Consider the following 19,560-nt stretch of genomic DNA (forward strand, 5'->3'; position numbering starts at 1 on the left):
AAAGAGAACTCATCCCCGCAGCCACTCCGTTGGCTACTTAAGTCTTCTGAGTCCTCTCTGCTCCTTAACGTGCTCAGCAGACCATGCTGTTTTCGGCGTGGATGCTCTGATTTACCAGGTGACACATGAATGTCAAAGGCTGGAGAGAAGGCCTGCCAGGATCGGGGAATTCCATGCTGTTCACGTACAGAACTGGGGGCCTTGAGGGATTGTGCCTGGTCAACAATATGTTCAAAAAATAGTCCTGAAATGAAGCTTTCTAGACAGGTGGAGTCTGTTTTTTAAAGCACCACATAATAAACCACGTACAATGAAATAATTTCAGAAACATCATTTGTTCTTAAGGCTACTGAGCCTTTCCTAAAAGAACTATGTTACAAATCTTAAGACAGTGTGGACAAGCAAAAGAACAATATGGCTCTGAAAGGCATTTCTCTTCTTTTTGTCTTTCCCATACACACACACACACACACACACACTGACAGTGTACATAATTTCTTATTTTTTTCTTTCAGGAAAATCAGTGTGAACTTGTCTCCCCCTGCTGGTATCAGACCTAATTCAATTATAATTTAAACTACTAGTAGCAACTTATGTTTATAGCTGTGTTAAGACTAGAAATGTCCCTGATGTTACCCTTTTACACTCCTTTACTTTAGTTAAAAATTTTCCATTATCCTTTTGAAGAGATTTTGTCTATCTAATTGGAAACACTGCAAAATCAGATTAATTAGGGTGAACAGAACACACTGAATTTTCAGCCCTTGTCTCTTCTGAGTCTGTATTAGGAAAGGAGACAGTTCACAAGGATTGACTGGCCTTGCCTAGATGTAGACAAACGTTTTTGATGATACAGTGAAGTGGTTAAGAGGGTAGCTTGTGAAGTACAGTACACGGAACTTAGCTCTGTTGCTGTGTGACCTTGGAAGTTACTTTCCCTCTCTGAACCTGTTTTCCTGTCTGCAAAATGGAGAAAATAGCCGTATCTACCTCATTCACTAAGAGTGCTGAGTACAGTACCCAGAATATGGTCAAATTCATCAGTGGTATTCACTTTTATTTTTAGTAAGACAGCTGATCTCTACTCCTGAGAGGTAGACTAAACATACTGCTTGTATATAAAGAAAGGATGGTTCTCAAATTAATATTGTGTTTGTTTCTTTCTTACAGATAAATTCTCCCAAACTCAATGTCTCATAGGTATTCTTTAAGTAGCTTCACCCTTTTTGCTCACTGGTCTCACCACGAAGTGTAGGTACATGAAAAAGGGAACTTTCTTAAAAAAGCCTCGGCATCCTCATTTTCTGCACAGGCTTTAGATAAACCTATAGACTCATCAGTCTCCACATCTGCTCTGCTTCTTAACCAAACGTTAGGTGAATGGTGCAGCACCATCCTTCACTGATCAGATGGACGAGCATCAACATGTTGAAAAGCACACTGTAGAGATGGGCTAGATGAGAAAAGGGTTCACAAACCAGATGTGGGACTTGAAGCCCAAGTTAAAAGTCCACAAGGAACAGCTTCACAGAAGAGCCCCAGAAACTCTGGTCCCTGAATAGTGCAACTGTATCTAGATTCACAACCAGAAGGCAACTCACTGCAAGGAAAGATTACTTTGCAAAAGCCAAGTGCTATATGGCAACAGCAGGCTGCTCTCTCCCTAATAAACAGTCCCCTTTGTAAAATCAGAGAAACCACTGCGACCGTCGAGTGTTAACGCTGTCATGGATCCCTTTCTCTCTGCTTCTTTCTGGAGCTCTCCAATAAAACCAATTTCCTGGGAACAAAACCAACAAAAAACACACTGTGTTGGTGACAGAAGGGCAAAAAGGCACTTTTCTAACACTGCCGAAAGAGTGCAAATTGGTACAAGTTCCTGGAAGGCACTTTGACAATGCTGATCAAATTCATAAATGCTCCCTGATCCAGTGGTTCCACTGTGGTTGGCCCACCAGGATACCCTTACATGGGTGCAAAGAAGGATAATCTCAGTGGTACCATTTATAACAGCAAAGTACCAGAAGCTACACAAATGCCCATTGAGGACTGCTGTTGTTAGGTGCTGTTGACTTGGTTCTGACTCATAGCGACCCTATGCACAACAGAATGAAACACTGCCTGGTCCTGCACCATCCTCGCAATTTTTGCTATCCTGGAGCCCACTGTTGCAGCAACTGTGTCAATCAATCTCATTGAGGGTCTTCCTCTTTTTCGCTGACCCTCTACTTTACCAAGCATGATGTCTTTCTCCAGGGACTGATCCCTCCTGATAACATGTCCAAAGTATGTGAAACTAAGTTTTGCCATCCTTGCTTCCAAGGAGCATTCTGGCTGTACTTCTTCCAAAACAGATTTGTTTGTTCTTCTCAGTCGCTGGTATACAACACTACAATTCGAATGTATCAATTCTTCGATCTTCCTTATTCATTGTCCAGCTTTCACATACATATGAGGAGACTGAAAATATCTGGTGCACCTTGGTCCCTAAAGTGACATCTTTGCTTTCGAACACTTTAAAGAGATCTTTTGCAACAGATTTGCCCAACGCAATATGTCATTTGATTTCCTGACTGCTGCTTCTATGGGCATTGATCGTGGATCCAAGTAAAATGAAATCCTAGATAACTTCAATATTTCTCCGTTTATCATGATGTTGCTTATTGGTGCAGCTGTGAGGATTTTTTTTTATGCCGAAGTGTAATCCACACTGAAGGCTGCGGTCTCTGATTTTCATCAGTGAGTGCTTCAAGTCCTTTTCACTTTCAGCAAGCAAGGTAGTATCATCTCCATAACGCAGCTTGTTAATGAGTCTTCCTCCAATCCTGATGCCCCATTCTTCTTCATATAGTCCAGCTTCTCAGACTATTTGCTCAGCATACAAACTGAATAAGTATGGTGGAAGGATACAACCCTGATGCACACCTTTCCTGACTTTAATCCCCTTGTTCTGTTCAAAAGACTGCCTCTTGGTCTATGTACAGGTTCAATATGAGCACAATTTTCCTGGCAGAATTCTTTGATATTACAACTCGAGGTCTCAATTTTTTCTTCAGTTTTTTTTTTTTAAATCAGCTTTAAGTGGAAGTTTACAAATCAAGTCAGTCTCTCATACAAAAACTTATACATACCTTGCTATATACTCCTAGTTACTCTCCCCCTAATGAGACAGCACACTCCCTCTCTCCATCCTGTATTCCCTGTGTCCATTCAGCTAGCTTCTGTCCCCCTCTGCCTTCTCATCTCCCCTCTAGGCAGAAGCTTCCTACATAGTCTCATGTGTCTACTTGAGCCAAGAAGCTCACTCCTCACCAGTATCACTTTCTACCTTATAGTCCAGTCTGATCCCTGTTTTAAGAGTTGGCACGGGGAATGGTTCCTGTCTTGGGCTAACAGAAGGTCTGGGGACCATGACCTCTGGGGTCCTTCTAGTCTCAGTCAGACCATTAAGGCTGATCTTTTTACGAGAACTTGAGGTCTGCATCCCACTGCTCTCCTACTCCATCAGGGATTCTCTGTTGTGTCCCCTGTCAGGGCAGTCATTGGTTGTAGCCAGGTACCATCTAGTTCTTCTGGTCTCAGGCTGATGCAGTCTCTGATTTCTGTCTCTTGGGCTCATAATTACCTGTGTCTTTGGTGTTCTTCGTTCTTCATTCCCCTTTGCTCCAGGGGGGTTGAGACTGATGGAGGCATCTTAGATGGCCGCTTGCTAACGTTTAAGACCCCAGACGGCACTCACCGAAGTGGGATGCAGAATGTTCCCTTAATAAATTTTATTATGCCAACTGACCTAGATGTCCCCTGAAACCATGGTCCCCAGACCCCCGCCCCTGCCACTCTGGCCTTCGAACAGTTCGGTTCATTCAGGAAACTGCTTTGCTTTAGTCCAATTGTGGTGACCTCTCCTGTATTGTGTGTTGTCTTCCCTTCACCTAAAATAGTTCTTGTCTACTATCTAATTGTGAATACCCCCTTCCTCCCTCTCCACCCTCGCAACCATCAAATAATATTTACTTCTGTGTTTAAATTATTTCTGGAGTTCTTATGATAGTGGTATCATAAAATATTTGTCCTTTGCAACTAGTTTCACTCAGCATAACGTCTTCCAGATTCCTCCATGCTATGAAATGTTTCACGGATTCATCACTGTTCTTTACTGATACACAATATTCCACTGTGTGAATATACAATAATTTATATACCCATTCATCCATTGATGGGCACCTTGGCTGCTTCCATCTTTTTGCTATTGTAAACAGTGCTGCAATGAACATGGGTGTGCATTCTTCAGTTCTTCCAATTTGAGAAATGCCAGATGTGTTTTTCCCTTTTGGTTTCGTATCTTCATGTCTTTGCACATCTCAGTATAATACTTTACACTTTGTCTTCTGTAGCCGCCCCTTGAAATCTTTTTCGCTTTAGTTACTCTACATTCAAGAGGAACTTTTAGAGTCTCTTCTGACATCCATTTTGGTCTCTTTCTGTTTTTTTTAATGACCTCTTACTTTCTTTTTGTATGAAGTCTTTGATGTCATTCCACAACTCATCTGGTCTCCAATCATCAGTGCTGAAAGCATCAAGTCTATTCTTGAGATGGTCTCTAAACTCAAGTGGGATATATTCAAGGTCCTAGTTTGGCTCTCTGGACTTGTTCTAATTTTCTTCAACTTTAACTTGCATATGAGCAATCGATGGTCTGTTCTGCAGTCGGCCCCTGGTCTTGTTCTGACTATACTGAACTTTTCCAATGTCTCTTTCCACAGATGTAGTCGATTTTATTCCTGTGTATTCCATCTGGCGAGGTCCATGTGTATAGTAGCTGTTCATGCTACTGAAAAAAAAGTATTTGTAATGAAGTTGTTAGTGTTACAAAAACTTACCATGCAATCTCCAGTGTCGTTGCTCTCACCAAGGCCATGTATTCCAACTACCAATCCTTCTTTGTTTCCAACTTTTGCATTCCATTCTCCAGTAATTATCAATGCTTCTTGATTACATGTTTGATCAATTTCAGACTGCAGAAGTTGGTAAAAATCTTCAATTTCTGTCATCTTTGGTCTTAGTGGTTGGTGTACAAATCTGAATCACATTTGTATTAACTGGTCTTCCTTGTAGGCGTATGGATATTATCGTATCACTGACAGTGTTATACTTCAGGATAGATTTTGAAATGTTCTTTTTGATGATAAATCCAAGGACTTTCCTCTTCAATTTCTCATTCCCAGCATAGTGGGCCATATGATTGTCTGATTCAAAATGGCCAAGAGCAGTCCATTTCAGTTCACTAATGCCTAGGATATCAATGGTTATGCGTTCCATTTCATTTCTGAAGACCTCCAATTTTCTTAGATTCACACTTTGTACATTCCACATTCCAATTATTAATAGATGTTTATAGTTGTATCTTCTCATTTTGAGTCATGCCACATCAGTGAATGAAGGTCCCGAAAGTTCGACTCTATCTATGTCATTAGATCAACTGTTTTGAGGAGGCAGCTCTTCCCCAGTTGTACTTGGAGTGCCTTCCAACCTGAAGGGCTGATCTCAGACAATGTTCTACTGCTATTCATAAGGTTTTCACTGGCCAATTTTTTCAGAAGTAGACTGCTAGGTCCTTCTTCCTAGTCTGTCTTAGTCTGGAAGCTCAGCTGAAACCTGTCCACCAAGGATGACCCTGCAGGTATTTGAATATAGGTGGCAAAGCTTTCAGTATCAAAGCAAGACTTAAGCCACTACAGTACAACAAACTGACAGACGCATAGTGGAACTGAGGACTAGTACAAATTAAAATATATCCATACGAAAATGAAACCGCCTTATAAGTACTAATAAGGAACAACTGCTCAGAAGTACGAAGTGGGAAATGGAAGATACAGGGCAGTGGCTACAGTATGCTGCCATGTGGGGTTAAAAAAAAGAACATACACACATGTGGACTGTCTCTGGAAAGGCAAAAATCAAGGGTGGGAGAATACTACAGCATATATTACCTATTTGAAAAGCATATAAAAAACATGAAATTTTACAACAATGTTACTTTCTACTATTTTGATGGTAAATCTGTTAGCTCATGTGTCAATCTTGATGCCACAACTAGGATACACTGTAAATCAAACCAAACCTACTGCTGTCCAGTAGATCCTGACTCATAGCGACCCTATAGGACAGAGTAAAACTGCTGTATAGGGTTTTCAAGGAGGTAATCTTTACGGAAGCCAACTGTCACATCTTCCTCCCGCGGAACAGCTGGTGGGCTCAAACCGTCGACCTTTTTGTTAGCAGCCAAGCACTGTAACCACTGCACCACCAGGGTTCCTAGAATATATAGTAGTCTTCTCTAAATTCTATTAATTACAGAACTGTTTCATAGAAAAAAACTGACTTACAAACTTTGAAATATAGCTGTTAAAAACAGAGGCTTCTTATACTTGAGAGCTGACTCTCTTACATACATCCTGCCTCTACATCCCAGTGCCGTCGAGTCAATTCCATAGACAGCACAAAGGTAAAGTTAAACCTAGATCCTGCTGAATATTGTCAAAATTCAAACTAGCAGTTCCAAATCAGTGGGCCTTGCTGTAATTCCAGTTTCCCATCTGTAGGGGTCAGTCTAGTACCCTCGTTTTTTTTCATGTTCTTTATGGTCTTCCTTATGTTCTAAACAAATATGACCCAATGGGGCCTAATGGTTCAATATAGTCATGTTTAAAAGTGGGGCCATCCTCCCCCTGGTGGTTAAACAGGATTCTGGTTCTGCCCACTTGGTTTCTTTTCTTTGCCTGCCCTTTGAGGTACCACCAATACAAATCAGGCAGAAAAGGGAGGCAGGGAGGAGACCTGGTAAGGGACCAGGCACCAAGAGGTACTCAGTGAGACTGTTGAACAAATGAAGGACTGAGCTAGAGCTGAAAGGGTTTCTCAAGGTGTTCTGAAGAAAAGGGTAGACTACAGCTACAGCTTGTGAGGGAAGTGAATGGCAGGGAGGAAGTGTTTTTTTTTTTTAAAGATGCATAACTGCGGTCTATACGTATCTTTCATGGTGTTTGAGGAATAAGAATCTGAGTTACAACTAAAAAAAGGAGGAAGAGGAGGAGGGGGAGCAGGAGCTGTTAGGCTTTGGAGCCAGGTGCCTGGGTTTGAGTCCTGGCTCTGCCACTGCTAGCTGTGCAACCTCAGGCCAATCATTTAACCTCTCTCTGCTTCAGTTTCCTTAACCTTACGATGGAGATAATACTAGTACCCTTCTCTTAAGATGTTATAATAATTAAATGAGATGCTATATGTAAAGCTCTCAGAACTCTGCGAGGCATACAGTAAAATCTGAACAAATGCTAGCCATTACTGAACCTTAGAGCTCACTCAAAGTTCTTAACTTTTTGAGTGGCGATTAAAGTCCCATACACATTGATGTTAATATTATTTGGCAAATGGGAAACACTACTGTACCGATGTTCTTGAGCTTGGTGAGGGAAAACGCGGGATAATTTAGCAGTTGCTTGGAACCATATTTTGGGATAACACACCTCTAGAAAGTGATGGATTCTCTTTTTCCCTAACTAGATACCACCTGGGGCGACTACTCACAGAAATCTATGCAACCAGATGCTCTGATCTCCGCAAACTGTGGGACCATTAAGTTAAGGCTCTTGGGAATATAAGGTTAGGGGAAAATCATTAAAAGTATAATAAAAAGTATAACAAAACAACATCAGTAAAGTATATTCTAAAAGATAGCCACTTCCAGACAATTCTGATTCACTGGCATAAGAAAACCACCACAACCGCTGGGTTCCAGTAGGTCCCCCTTCTCTGGAATCCCTTTCTTTGGTTGTTCAGAAAATACAGCAGCAGCATCTGCTAAGGTGGGTTTTTCCCCAATTTCAAGTTGTGCAAACTCTCTTTTTTAAAGTTTTAAATCAAGCCTTTACCAGGCTGAAATTTAGCATATTTTACGCTTTTACTTTTCCTTGCTCATTTTTGCAGAGCTTAGAAAATGCATGCATAGTGCCTAGGCCTTTAACAGTTTATCGAGCTGGTCAAAACCACATTTTTCTGGACCTGGTCCTCAGCCCTGCGTCAGCTAGAGAAATTGGAGCACAAGTAGACCCCATCTCCCTGCACTTGCATGATCTGTGGGAGGTAGAGTGATGGGTGTTTTGTTCTTTCATTTAAGGAGACTGAACTAAACTGCAGATCTAAAAAGACAGTAACTGATTTAAAAAACTTGGCGTATGAGTTTAAAAACCTGACACTTGTGAGGAATTACTATATTATAATTCACTAGCCACAAGTGTTTTCCAAAGGAATGATCTTTATTAAACTCAGATCTAATCAAGCTATTCCTGTGCATCAAACCCTTCAATGGCTCCAACTGCCTCCAGGATACAATCCCAGCTCCTTAGCTGGTGTTTGATGCCCTCTGTGATTTATTGGGCCACTCTGCCATTCCAGCTTCTCTCTCCCTGCCTCTAGTCCTTTGGTTAACTCCTGATCTTTCACAAAGGCCCCAGTTCACGATTTCCTTAGTGCTTTCTCCCCTACCAAGTGGCGTTCATCAGTCCCTCCTTCACTCACTCCGTTGCAATGCCGCGGTTCTGAGCACGTCTCTAATGCTGCACTTATCACACTGTACTACAATTGTTACACATCTATTTCTCCTACTACCTAGACTGTAAACTGCCTGAGACGAAGAACTCTAATTCATTTTCATAATCCCAGTGTTTAGCCAGAACCTAGCAAATAGAAGGGAGGACTCAGTAAGAGTTTACTCAATTTTAAAAGTCCTACCTGGAAAATATCCAACAGCCCTCAAGGCGACCCCAGGCCATGCCACAAAACCCACCAACAAACATCTGTCCCACCTCAGTGACAATCTAAGGGGATGCATTCAACATGACCATCAGGAAGCCACTTTTGGTTTTGGTTTCTAGGACTGAAGAATGTGATATTTCCTCTTGCGGTGTAATACATTGCTTTTATATGGCCTTTCTAGCCATGGTCTTGCAACTACAATTAAATGACTGGCTGGGACTAGCAAATGAGGTGTGTGGAACGCTTGTGGGGACTGGACAGTCTGCTAATGCAAATAAGGTGCAATGGAACCTGTGGAGAGGACTGGTTAGTTGACAGTCTTGCGGGCTGGGGGTGGGGGGGCCATACCTTGAAATTGATAAGGAGCTTGCTATATAACCAGCTTTCCTGACAGAGGTTTTAAAGAGATATACAGAGAGAAAGGAGGAGCTATAACACTGAAGACAGCGAGAGACAGCCCAGCAGCAACAAGAGCGACAGTGACACAGAACAGTAAGAACCAGGAGACTGGTGCGAGACAGCTGCAGTGAGGCTTGCCAATCCATGGAGCTAGGAGCTGTAACACTTGCCCAAGCAGGGACCAGTGACAGCAGGTGAAAAAAGGCTGTACTGATCAAAATATTGTATCCTGAGTTGTTCCTGTTACTTCCAAGTTGATCCTGATCCTGAGTTGCAACCTGTTACTTCCCTAATAAACCCCATAATTTTAAGAATGGTCCGTGAGTTCTACGTGGCCATTGCAACAAATTACTGAACACAGCAGAAAAGTAGAGAGCGCCATGGGAGGGATGGCTGGTGTGACAACTGGTAACAAGGCTGGAAAGTGGAAGTATGTCTGACCTCCACCTCACAGGAATCAGCTCCCCACCTCCTGAACTTAGAGGACCTCTGATGCTATGATTGTACAGCTCTAAACAGTAATTTTGTATCAGCCAGAAATCATTTCTCATTTTATTGTGCCTTTTTTTTTTTTTACGTGAGGGCATGAAGTAAGCAACTGAATCTCTAGAAAGGCAAGCGTGTGGGCTGTACCAGTTTCAGAGTGTGCTCCTGACTTTTTAAGAGGCATGCCCAAACCTGAGTCTTTTTCCCAGAGGTGGATGTGTCTTTTTTTTTTTTTTTTTTCACTTTTCTTTTCTAAATAAAAGCTACAGAAAGTGGCTCCCTCTCTCAATTTTCGCACACAGGTCAATGTAATCAGGCTTCATTTAGAAGTGAAAATAATGCAGGCCAACACTAGAGGACACTCTTGTCATAGGCAAAAGCATGGGACACATTCTGAAGAAAGCAGAGAGTTAAAAGTTAAAACTTCCTTCCCTTGAAGGAACCAACCTAACCATTTCAAAGAACTTCAAAAAAAAAAAATTTTTTTTTTTAAATCAGAAACCGTAACCACTATTTGTTAGTTGAGATGGTGAAATGACAGTTAACGAGAACGAATGGTTAATAGAAAGCTAGTTTCCCTTAAGCATTTTTAATGGGGGCACTTCTACATTTCTATTTCTAGAAGTCTGGGCACACATGCAGAGAAGTCAGAACCTGCCAGGAACACTCAATGCATTTGTCTTTCAAATCTGCCAATAAAAATCCACAGAAGAATCAAAGGCATTTTAGTTAAACATTTTTTCCAAAATGCAGAAAGCATTTCTTCTTTTTAACTCTCAATGGGAAGCAATCCCCGTGTCACATGGTCAAATCCTAATGGAGTAGAAACCCACGTCTTTAAAATAATCTTCCCATAGAATGAAAATAACTTCTCCAAATGACTAATCTTTTAACACCAAAAAACCATAGCACTTTTTAGCTCTCACCACATGTGGAAATATACTAAAACTATGTGAATGATTAGACCTGTACAGACAGACAATATTTAAGATGAAAGAGTCAATTGCCAGGCACTGATGAGCCCCTAGAAAGGCATACTACTGAACACCAGCAGACAGCTAACCATATGTGAGACACCATCAGCAGCGGTGGTTCTAACTGGGTGCCCCAACTAGGTGGTTCCCAGGCTTACCTTCAAGGTCTTTACTGCCACCGTCAGGCTATATTTCTTCCACACTCCTTCATACACCTCCCCATACTGGCCTCCTCCCAGTTTGTGCTTCATGGTGATGTCTGTGCGTTCCATCTCCCACTTGTCATAGTTGGGGGACACACCATAGACAGTGGGCTTGTTGCGCTTGGGGGCTGGATAATGGAGAGTGGTAATCAGCCCGTCTGCCACTGTTGAATGGTGATGAACCAACTCGGCCAAAGTATTAAAGCGGCTCTCTGAGGAGACGTAGAGCTGAGGAAAATAGGGAATAATTTCAGTCCACAGACCAGATGTGAATTCAAACAAGTCCAATAAACTAGCTTTGCTGAGGCTGCATTTAGTGCACAGCAAATCCCAGATAAACAGCTTTCCATGTAGGACTGAGCTTTCAGAAAATCACCTATATTGTCTTTCTCTACATGTGTTGTAATTTATTTGCTAAAGCAGGAAGATGACAATAAAATGTCTCAGGTCCTTTGCATCTGCTGCACTCCCTGCCTGAAATCCGCTACTCCTGTAATTTTCATATTCCCAGGTCTCTCTTATCATTCGGAGCTCAGTTTGAATGTTTATGAAATATTCTGTAATCATCCAATTCAAAGTTGCTGCCCACCACTAGTCATATCACCTGTTTTACTTCTCTGTACTGTACTTACCACTAGCAGATAATTTATTGATTTGCCCACCAGACTGTAAGCTTACGAGAGCAGAGCCCTAAACTGTCTTTTTTAAATCTTGTATCCGCAATGTTGAGAACAGAAAATGAGCACGTAACAGGTACTCAGTAATTGCTGATTAAATTAATGGATTGTTGGTGTTGACTGCTCGAGTTGATTCCAACTCATAGGGACACCATGTGACAAAGTAGAACTACCTCACAGGGTTTTCTCTGCTGAAATCTTTACAGAAGCAGATCACTAGCTCTTTCTCCTTTGGAGCCTCTGGGTGGGTTTGAACTGCCAGCGTTGCAGTTTGCAGCTGAGTGCTTACCCATTTTGCCACCAAAAACTCAAAAACCAAATCCACTGCTGTTGGGTCAATTCCGACTCATAGTAACCCTACAGGACAGAGTAGAACTGCCCCTTAGGGTTTCCAAGGAGTGGCTGGTGGATTCGAACTGCCTGACCTTTTGGTTAGCAGCTGTAGCTCTTAACCACTGCGCCACCAGGGCTCCTTAATGGATAGTAGAACTGAATACCTCTCTGCTGACTGGAAAAGAAAATCATTTATTTCATTTATATCATATTAAATGGATAAACCTAGAATGAACAGTGATCAGAAGATGAAAATCACTAAAAAACATAAGTCTCCTTTGTATTCCTACCCCGTCGCTTTGAGCCAAGTGGGAAGCATCGGAGGCCAAAAACTTGCAAATCCCAGGGTATGCCCCTGTAGAATGCTCCCATTAGCACTCTCGAGAACAGAGTGGAAGCATTCCTGTCACACAGTGGGGGCTTGCAGTGCCAAACGAGGAGATAATACACCCTCTTCCATCATGGGCAAATAAGTAGAAGGGCTTAAAACAGAGCACTTGAGTCTCAGATGGACAGCAGTGAGCCCCTCCACGTACATCCTGTTTGGATACAAGGGTAACAGGGAGGGAGGGAAAGGAGCAGGCTAGCTTTTCTTTTTTTCTTTCTCTCTCTTTTTGTGTAAGTGATGTGGTGAGAGAATGCTTTCTTATCAGAAAATAATTGCAGATTAAACCCCACACAGAGTATCTAGCTCCAGGCACGAGACTGAATCTATTGGCTCACTAAGAGCAGCCAACGACCTTGAAGGTAGAAAGGACACTCAACATCATGACTAGGAGTTCAGAAGACCTGACCAAACTGCGAAGACATGGGATGATGAATGCAGATTTGGGACAGTGATGACACCTAGGGTGGGAGGGAGGGAAAAGGAACAGGGTCAGGACTCAGCTATAGCTGTAATGTTTTACTACTTAAAAAACAAAAAGAGAAGAAAAAGCCTGAAACACACAGCAAAATGGATGTGATAAAGCTGGGCCAAGGCCTTTGGCTGTTGGTTACGTTAGTCTCTATCACTTTTTTGTATAATAATAAATAATAAAAATATTTTTGCAAAGAAATAATGACAAAATACATAAGCTGATCCCATCTATAACCCTCAAGGAGGTAAAGAGGATTCATTAGCAAAGAGGTTTTACTTTCTTCCTTTGTTTTTGCTTGGGGAGGTAACAAAATCAAATGAATTTTTAAAAATCAGAGAAGTCAATGGCAAACTTTGTTGTTAGAATCTTTTGGTAACAATTTTACTACAATAAAATTCTGAGAAATCCAAGACTGGTCCAGAAAGATTTCTTTGCTCTGGGGAACTTGCTCCTTATGCAAAGACAGTGGTCCTGAAGACATGAACTTGCCCCTCTGCAAGATGGTGTCTTTGAGTAGCAGGACCTTCCAGGAAAAGGAGGAGGCCACCAGGAGGCCCCACTTTTATACTTGAGAGCACCAAACAGAAACCACTAAGTGAACTTCTCTAGAAATGTTACGGGTCACACAGACCCAGGGAGATGCGTGGATATATGTAAGTGTGGGGTCGGCGGGGGGGGGGTTTAATATCCACACAATGATATACACAGCACTCTCCTCAGTGTTGGCTGCCAATACAAGTGCAGCCGTCACAAAAAAAACTGAGTGGGACATGGGGACAGTTCCTAATCATTCCCACTGTTAGTCGCCCTATTACTTCACCGCAGGTTGCAAATACTCCAACCTCTCTTCTCTCGGGTTAGCTGAGGTAATGGTGTTCCATACCAAGGAGCGCAGAGGAGAGAGAAAAGCCATTCCAAGAAGACATTCCCTAGAATCAGAGCACCCCTCTTGACTGAGAAATCATCAGCATAGTATAGGGCAAAAGAGTCCATTTTGCTTGCTGGGCTCCTGGGGCAGGTTCACCTGGAAGCAAGGCCCATTACCCAAACCCTCTCCATCAGGGCATCAAGCACAGAGTTGGCTTGAGGGGAGTGCTTCAAGGTCAGAAGATCAAGTCCTTCTGACCATGTGGCATGCTAATGGCTCCTCCAAGCCCTAGTTTATGCAGAGTTCGTTCCCGGTCTCATATGAGTCCCTCTCAGGCTGCTCTGTTAGAGACTTTAAGAGTTTCAGGAGGTTTTATTGAACGGCAAACATTATCCCAACATAAAATTTACATACTGAAACTTATTATTAAAACTACTCTCCCTTAAATGCACAATATATTCAATTCACAGTCCTCTTTTAGCAGTCAAGTCTGGTGGCCTCCTCCTGATTAGTTCTAGGTTTTGAGCAGCATTATGCCAGCGACCTGGGTAATCTTCATCAGGAATTCATGGCATGTTCAGAGAAGAAAGTGAAATCAGCGTTATGAATGGCATGTCATCATGCTATGTACCCAGCTATATAAACACGCAGGGCGCTCAGCCAGGGCCGCTGCCTCTTCCTAATCGTGTAGGACTTGCCAAAGAAACTCACCAGAAACTGCTGTCCTCCTGACAGCCAGACCCACAGGCTTAACTGAGCCTAGATGTATACAACCTTTGGGTCCCTCAGACCCTGAAGTCCCACACACTACAGGCCACCTGGCCAGGAAGCTATGCGCCGCCTCCCCCCGCCCCCGCCCCCCACCAAGTGCTTCTCATAACCAGCAGGAAGGCAAAAGCCCAGCAATACTTAAATAATGTTCCAAGTCTCTTCTACCAGGGAAGATTAGCTCTGTTTTAGCAGGCTTTTCACCAGGATACCTGCACCTGCTAAGCCACTTTCAGCACCGGTAAATCTTTAAAAGTCAAGAGGTTGGCCCATCCTGCCACCTCTGCTAAAACTTAAATCCAAATTCCACTCTTGTCAACCTGAACCTGTTGAGGTTTTCAGCAGATCATGAAAATAAATGTCCACTGAGCCTCTCTGTCAAGAAAAACAAAGACTCTATCAGGGACTGTAAGGACTTGTGGAACTTGACAGTGGCATCTCAAAGAAGTAAATGAGGTACAGGCACAACTAACCAGAACGAAAGATTTAGACGGGGCTGAGGAGAAAAAAAGTCTTTAATTCCACTACAGTGGCAGAGGATTACAAATTTTGAAAGAGCATCAGAACTACAATCAAATCCCAGGATATTTTAAGGTTTTTAAGAATGTCAAGGGTCCTAGAAAACAGGTATGGCTCAATTTGGTCCTTTCAAAAGTCCAGCTCAAAATTCCCAGAGTCCTCTGCTCTGGGCCCTGAACTGATGACCCTGGGATGACTGACTGGCCATGAACAGGAGGAGAGTGGTAAACAAAAGCCAAGAGGGTGGAGGCAGAAAGAAATTCTTTGAGGGCTTACAGAAGAAACTTCTAAATTCAGTTGTGTTTTCTAAAGATTAGCTAATACGAAAATAAGAACTAAACTTATTCAACCCCAGCCTACCCCTCCTACCAACCTTAAATTTTCCCCATAGAAATCCAAAAAGGATTGCATCAAAGCTCTGCTATGTGAGAAGCATTTTTTCAATGCCGAGACACACTGTCCCACACGTACTTTTAATACCCCCCCATTCTGATGCTGTTTCACTCAGCCCACTCAAATGTGGCCCTCACAGTGAGGAACTTCCACAAATGGTGAGCCTAATAATCCTACGGGCTGAGAAATCTCCAGGTGCTTGGATAACTGAACGGGGAGTCTTTGCTCAGGAGCGAGAAGAGCAAGATGTCCAGGGAAGTTTGATGAGTTGCCCAATGGCAGATACTGCTTGATAAAATGTGTTCCCTACGCTCTGCCTGGACTGAAAAGAGCCCACTTGAACATTTCTGGCTTTTAGACAAAGGGCTTGACTTCCTCTATGGATGAATCTCAAATTCTGCAAATCATGTATCCCACATATAGCCTCCCCCTCCCTTAACAGTACTTCGGTCCAACCCCCAGCTAATGGCTTGACAAAATAGATCATGCCTGTCTGCATCTGTTCCAAGGATGCTGATTAGACAACTCCTGGGAAAAGAAACCAATAACCTATTCAGTACAAACCTCAACTGATTACCCTGGTGCAGCACAATCTGCCTTAGATAAATTGTACAGATGGGAAGCAAGCTGTCAGTTCCAGAAAATTACCTCCCCATGAGGGTTACACCCTGAAGATGATTCACTACAAAGGTACCCTTATAGTCTGAAGGTTCTTTCAAAAGGCCCCACCACCCCAGAGTACATCCTACAAAATGGAATAACCTAGCCCAACATTTGGGATAAGAACAATGACCCAAAAAGTAAGCTGACTGATAAGGATCGTCTCTAGTCACCTATGAGCAACAGTCTGTGCTGCCTGTTGAATAAACCACAGCGTTGGTAGTAAAGACATGAGCAGTAACAGAAAGCATCAGATACTGGTATTAAGGACTTTAGCCAGAAGACTGAGACAAGTGAAGAAAATACCAGATAAGAACATTAAAAAAAGGAACTGTATGTATGTTCATATAGCAAAAATGAATGTGTTGGACTAGCCAGGAAAATGCTAAGAAGTTTAAGGGACTAGCCCTACCAGATATTAAAACATATTATAAAGCCAGAGCAATTATAACACTTTGGTATTGGCACATGAATAGACAGATCAATGGGACAGAACAGAAAGTAGATCAACAGACCCATATACATGTGAGAATTTGGTGTATTTCAAATATGTAGGAAACATGCATTTAACAAATGGCAGAAGGATAACTCAAAATATGACATATGCATATTAAATACAATGAGATTTCATTCTTTACCAGATTGATAAAGATGTTTTTAAAAGTCTGATACTATACTGTTGATGAGGGTGAGGATAAACAGGTACTCTCATATGTTGCCGGTGAGAGTATAAATTTGCACAGTTTTTTAGAGGGTAATCTGGCAGTATCTGCACAAATTTTAAATGCACATAACCTTCAATTCAGCAATTCCAGTTCTAGCAACTTACCCTGCAGACACTTATACTGCACACAAAGTACGTATAGAGTGTTTTCAAACTGCAGGCCATGACCTATTAGTGCGACCATCAAATAAATTTAGTGGGTTATGACCACAATTGAAAAAATAAAAAAGAAAGAGGAACAGAATGGAATATAAAATATCAGAGTGTATTACATACAATAAGGGTACCTATGGTTTCAGGAAACTTTTGTTACTAGTGTGAGTATTGGGTGGTGATGTAAAACGTTTTTCTTATAGTGGGCTGACATTTTTTAAAAAAGGTTTCAAAGCCACCTCCTGACAGTAGGATTTATAATAGCAAAAGATTGGAAACTGCCTAAAAGTCACCCAGTAGGGGACTGGTTAAATAAATGATGGTCCAGCCATCCTATGCAGTCATTTAGAATGAGGCAGCACTAACCATACTGCCATAAACCACCTCCAAAATATATTATTAGGTGCAAAAAGCAACACGCAGAACAGTATGTACAGAGCATGCATCATTCATGTGTGTTTTTAAATATAAACAAACATACATACATTGGGCAACTCTGAAAGAAATTAGTAACAGTGGTTACCTCTGCAAAGGGGAACTAAATTAGGAGACAGAATTGTTTTTCACTGTAGCACATTCTGTTGTATTGATTTTTTTTCTAACCATGTGCATGTATTACATATTATATTAAAAAAGAAATACATACACAATCTCATCTCCAACAATCCACATCTATAGACTCAACTACAGCATGGTGATACAGTAGACAGCGAGGTCAAAGCTTAGTTCCATCAGTTACTCACTATATGACTCTGGGCAAGAAACTTGACCCTCTTCAGCCTCTAGTTCCTTAATGCAAAAATGCAGATTACAGCAATACCTGTCCTGAAGACTGCAAAATGCCCCTGCAAGCAGGAGCTCAGTAAATGTGAACTCATCCCTTCCTCTTGGACTCTTAGGGACTGTTTATAAAAAAAAGGAAGACCACAAAACCACGAAGAAATAAATGTCAACTCCTTTATAAAACTATGACCTAGTTTCTTTTTTAAAATTGTGTGTTAATATACATGAATGCAAGCATACATGCACATACATAAATGTGATTTTATCCATAGGAAGAAGGCCATATTCCAGACTTACTGTGGACAGGAGCTTTAAAAATATCTATTGTCTGAATTTTTCTTATTGAGGATGAATTTCTATCACAACAAGAGAAGATTTTTTTAAAAGGAAGAATCTTCATGTGGACAGTATATCCAAAACCCCAACAGATATTCCAATCTTAAGAAACTGCCAACAATGAAACTCCAGAGGAACAATAAAAGAATCACACCAGGTCCATGGACTTGTAATGGTCACATGGCTGGTACTTAGTAAACAGTCCTTCCTAAGGCTAATGGAATGATTATTGCAGTTTACTTGAAAGATTACTCAAACATCTTGGTTGCGTTATGTTGCAAAAACTTATCAACTTGGCAATAAGACCTCTGCGTTTTCCTGGCCAAAGACTAACTTCACCCCAACAACCTCCCTAAGCCCTTTCTCTGGGGTTCCCTACCTTGCCATCAGATGCAGTGTTGATCCTGTAGTGGTACACCCTTCCTTCATATCTCAGCGAGATGGACCTCTGGCCAGGACTGCTCTCGCTCTCTCGCACCAAGAAGCTGCCATTTATTCCGCTGCTCAGTAGGTATTCAGCAGCATTGCGTGACACAGGCCCATGGTACCAGGAATGTTTCTCCAGACTGTTGACAGGCGTGATGTAGTTGCTTGGAACCCACCCTTGGCCATTTTTGGTTTGGGCTTCACACCATTCACCATTGTGATTGTAGCCTAAGACCCGGAGCTTTTCACCTTAGAAAGAAGAACCAAATCAGACATGTTGGCTTTTTTAAAAAGCCTTTAAGGCTTAGTTCATTTTCATTTACTCTTGTGTGACTACTAAAAATCTCCAAATTCCTAAATACCTGCATCATTCTGAACAAATTCATATATATACACTTATAAGTGTATAAAAATATAAAAGTACACATTTATATACAAAAAGCTTTCTGTTTGTGCTGAATATACAGATAAATATATAGCCTCAATTTTTATAAATCTATTATGTTTATTCAAGTGTTCTACTCCTATGTTTATTCAAGTGTTCTACTCCTAACATAAAGAAGCTTTTGCAGAAAAAAAAAGCTTTTTCTGATACCTTTTCTTTCAGAATTTGGCCCACGTGGTCTTTTCCAGTATAAAATTTAAGGAAAGCTCTGCTTTTGTTAAGGACCACTGTACAGAAACTCTTCTCCTTCGGGAGACGTGACTCTCTTAGAAAGATGCTTTTATCTTTTTGGATGCCTCCACCATTCCAAACTTTAAAGCTGTTCTTTCAATTAGCAAAGGGTGACCAGCCAAGCCACAATCCACCCTGATTTCTGTCTCTTGCAACCACTACCAGCTGCCCAAAGCCTTTTACCTTTAGTTATGCTTAGAGTATTATCCCCACTGGCCACAAAATCATACAGTGCAACGAAAAGGTTGGGGTCATTTTCACTGGGACCAGCAAGAAGGTTTTCCTTGGAGTTCCAACGAGCTGCTTCGCTCAGACCTTGGGGCTCAAAATCTGATGCTACCGGCCTCTGAAGGGCTTCTGGAAAAGAAAGACGGGGGCAAAGAAGAAAGAGAGAAGAAGATTGGAAAACAAAATTAGTTCTACTCTCAGGAGCAAAAGAATCTGCGTTTCCAGCATTATATATTCCTAATTTCTCATTTTTTAACCTCTGTAAAAACATACTATATATTAA

At 41.7% G+C, this 19,560-nt stretch overlaps 1 protein-coding gene across 4 annotated transcripts in view; it reads right to left on the minus strand.

Moving 5' to 3' along the window:
• Positions 1-19,560, minus strand: part of ABL1 (ABL proto-oncogene 1, non-receptor tyrosine kinase) — a 193,973-nt gene that overhangs the window by 18,540 nt on the left and 155,873 nt on the right. For all 4 annotated transcript variants that reach the window (XR_010322991.1, XR_002784996.2, XM_003407556.4 and 1 more), the window contains exons 2-4: positions 19,233-19,406; positions 18,327-18,622; positions 10,829-11,101 (exon numbers count right to left, since the gene is read on the minus strand). Coding sequence is in view for 2 of the 4 variants with exons in the window: in XM_003407556.4 (XP_003407604.1) it covers positions 10,829-11,101; positions 18,327-18,622; positions 19,233-19,406 (743 nt within the window). In the remaining 2 variants the exon portion in view is untranslated. The remainder of the gene's footprint in view (positions 1-10,828; positions 11,102-18,326; positions 18,623-19,232; positions 19,407-19,560) is intronic.

The sequence above is a fragment of the Loxodonta africana genome, chromosome 9 (assembly GCF_030014295.1).
Source record: "Loxodonta africana isolate mLoxAfr1 chromosome 9, mLoxAfr1.hap2, whole genome shotgun sequence".
NCBI lineage: Eukaryota > Metazoa > Chordata > Mammalia > Proboscidea > Elephantidae > Loxodonta > Loxodonta africana.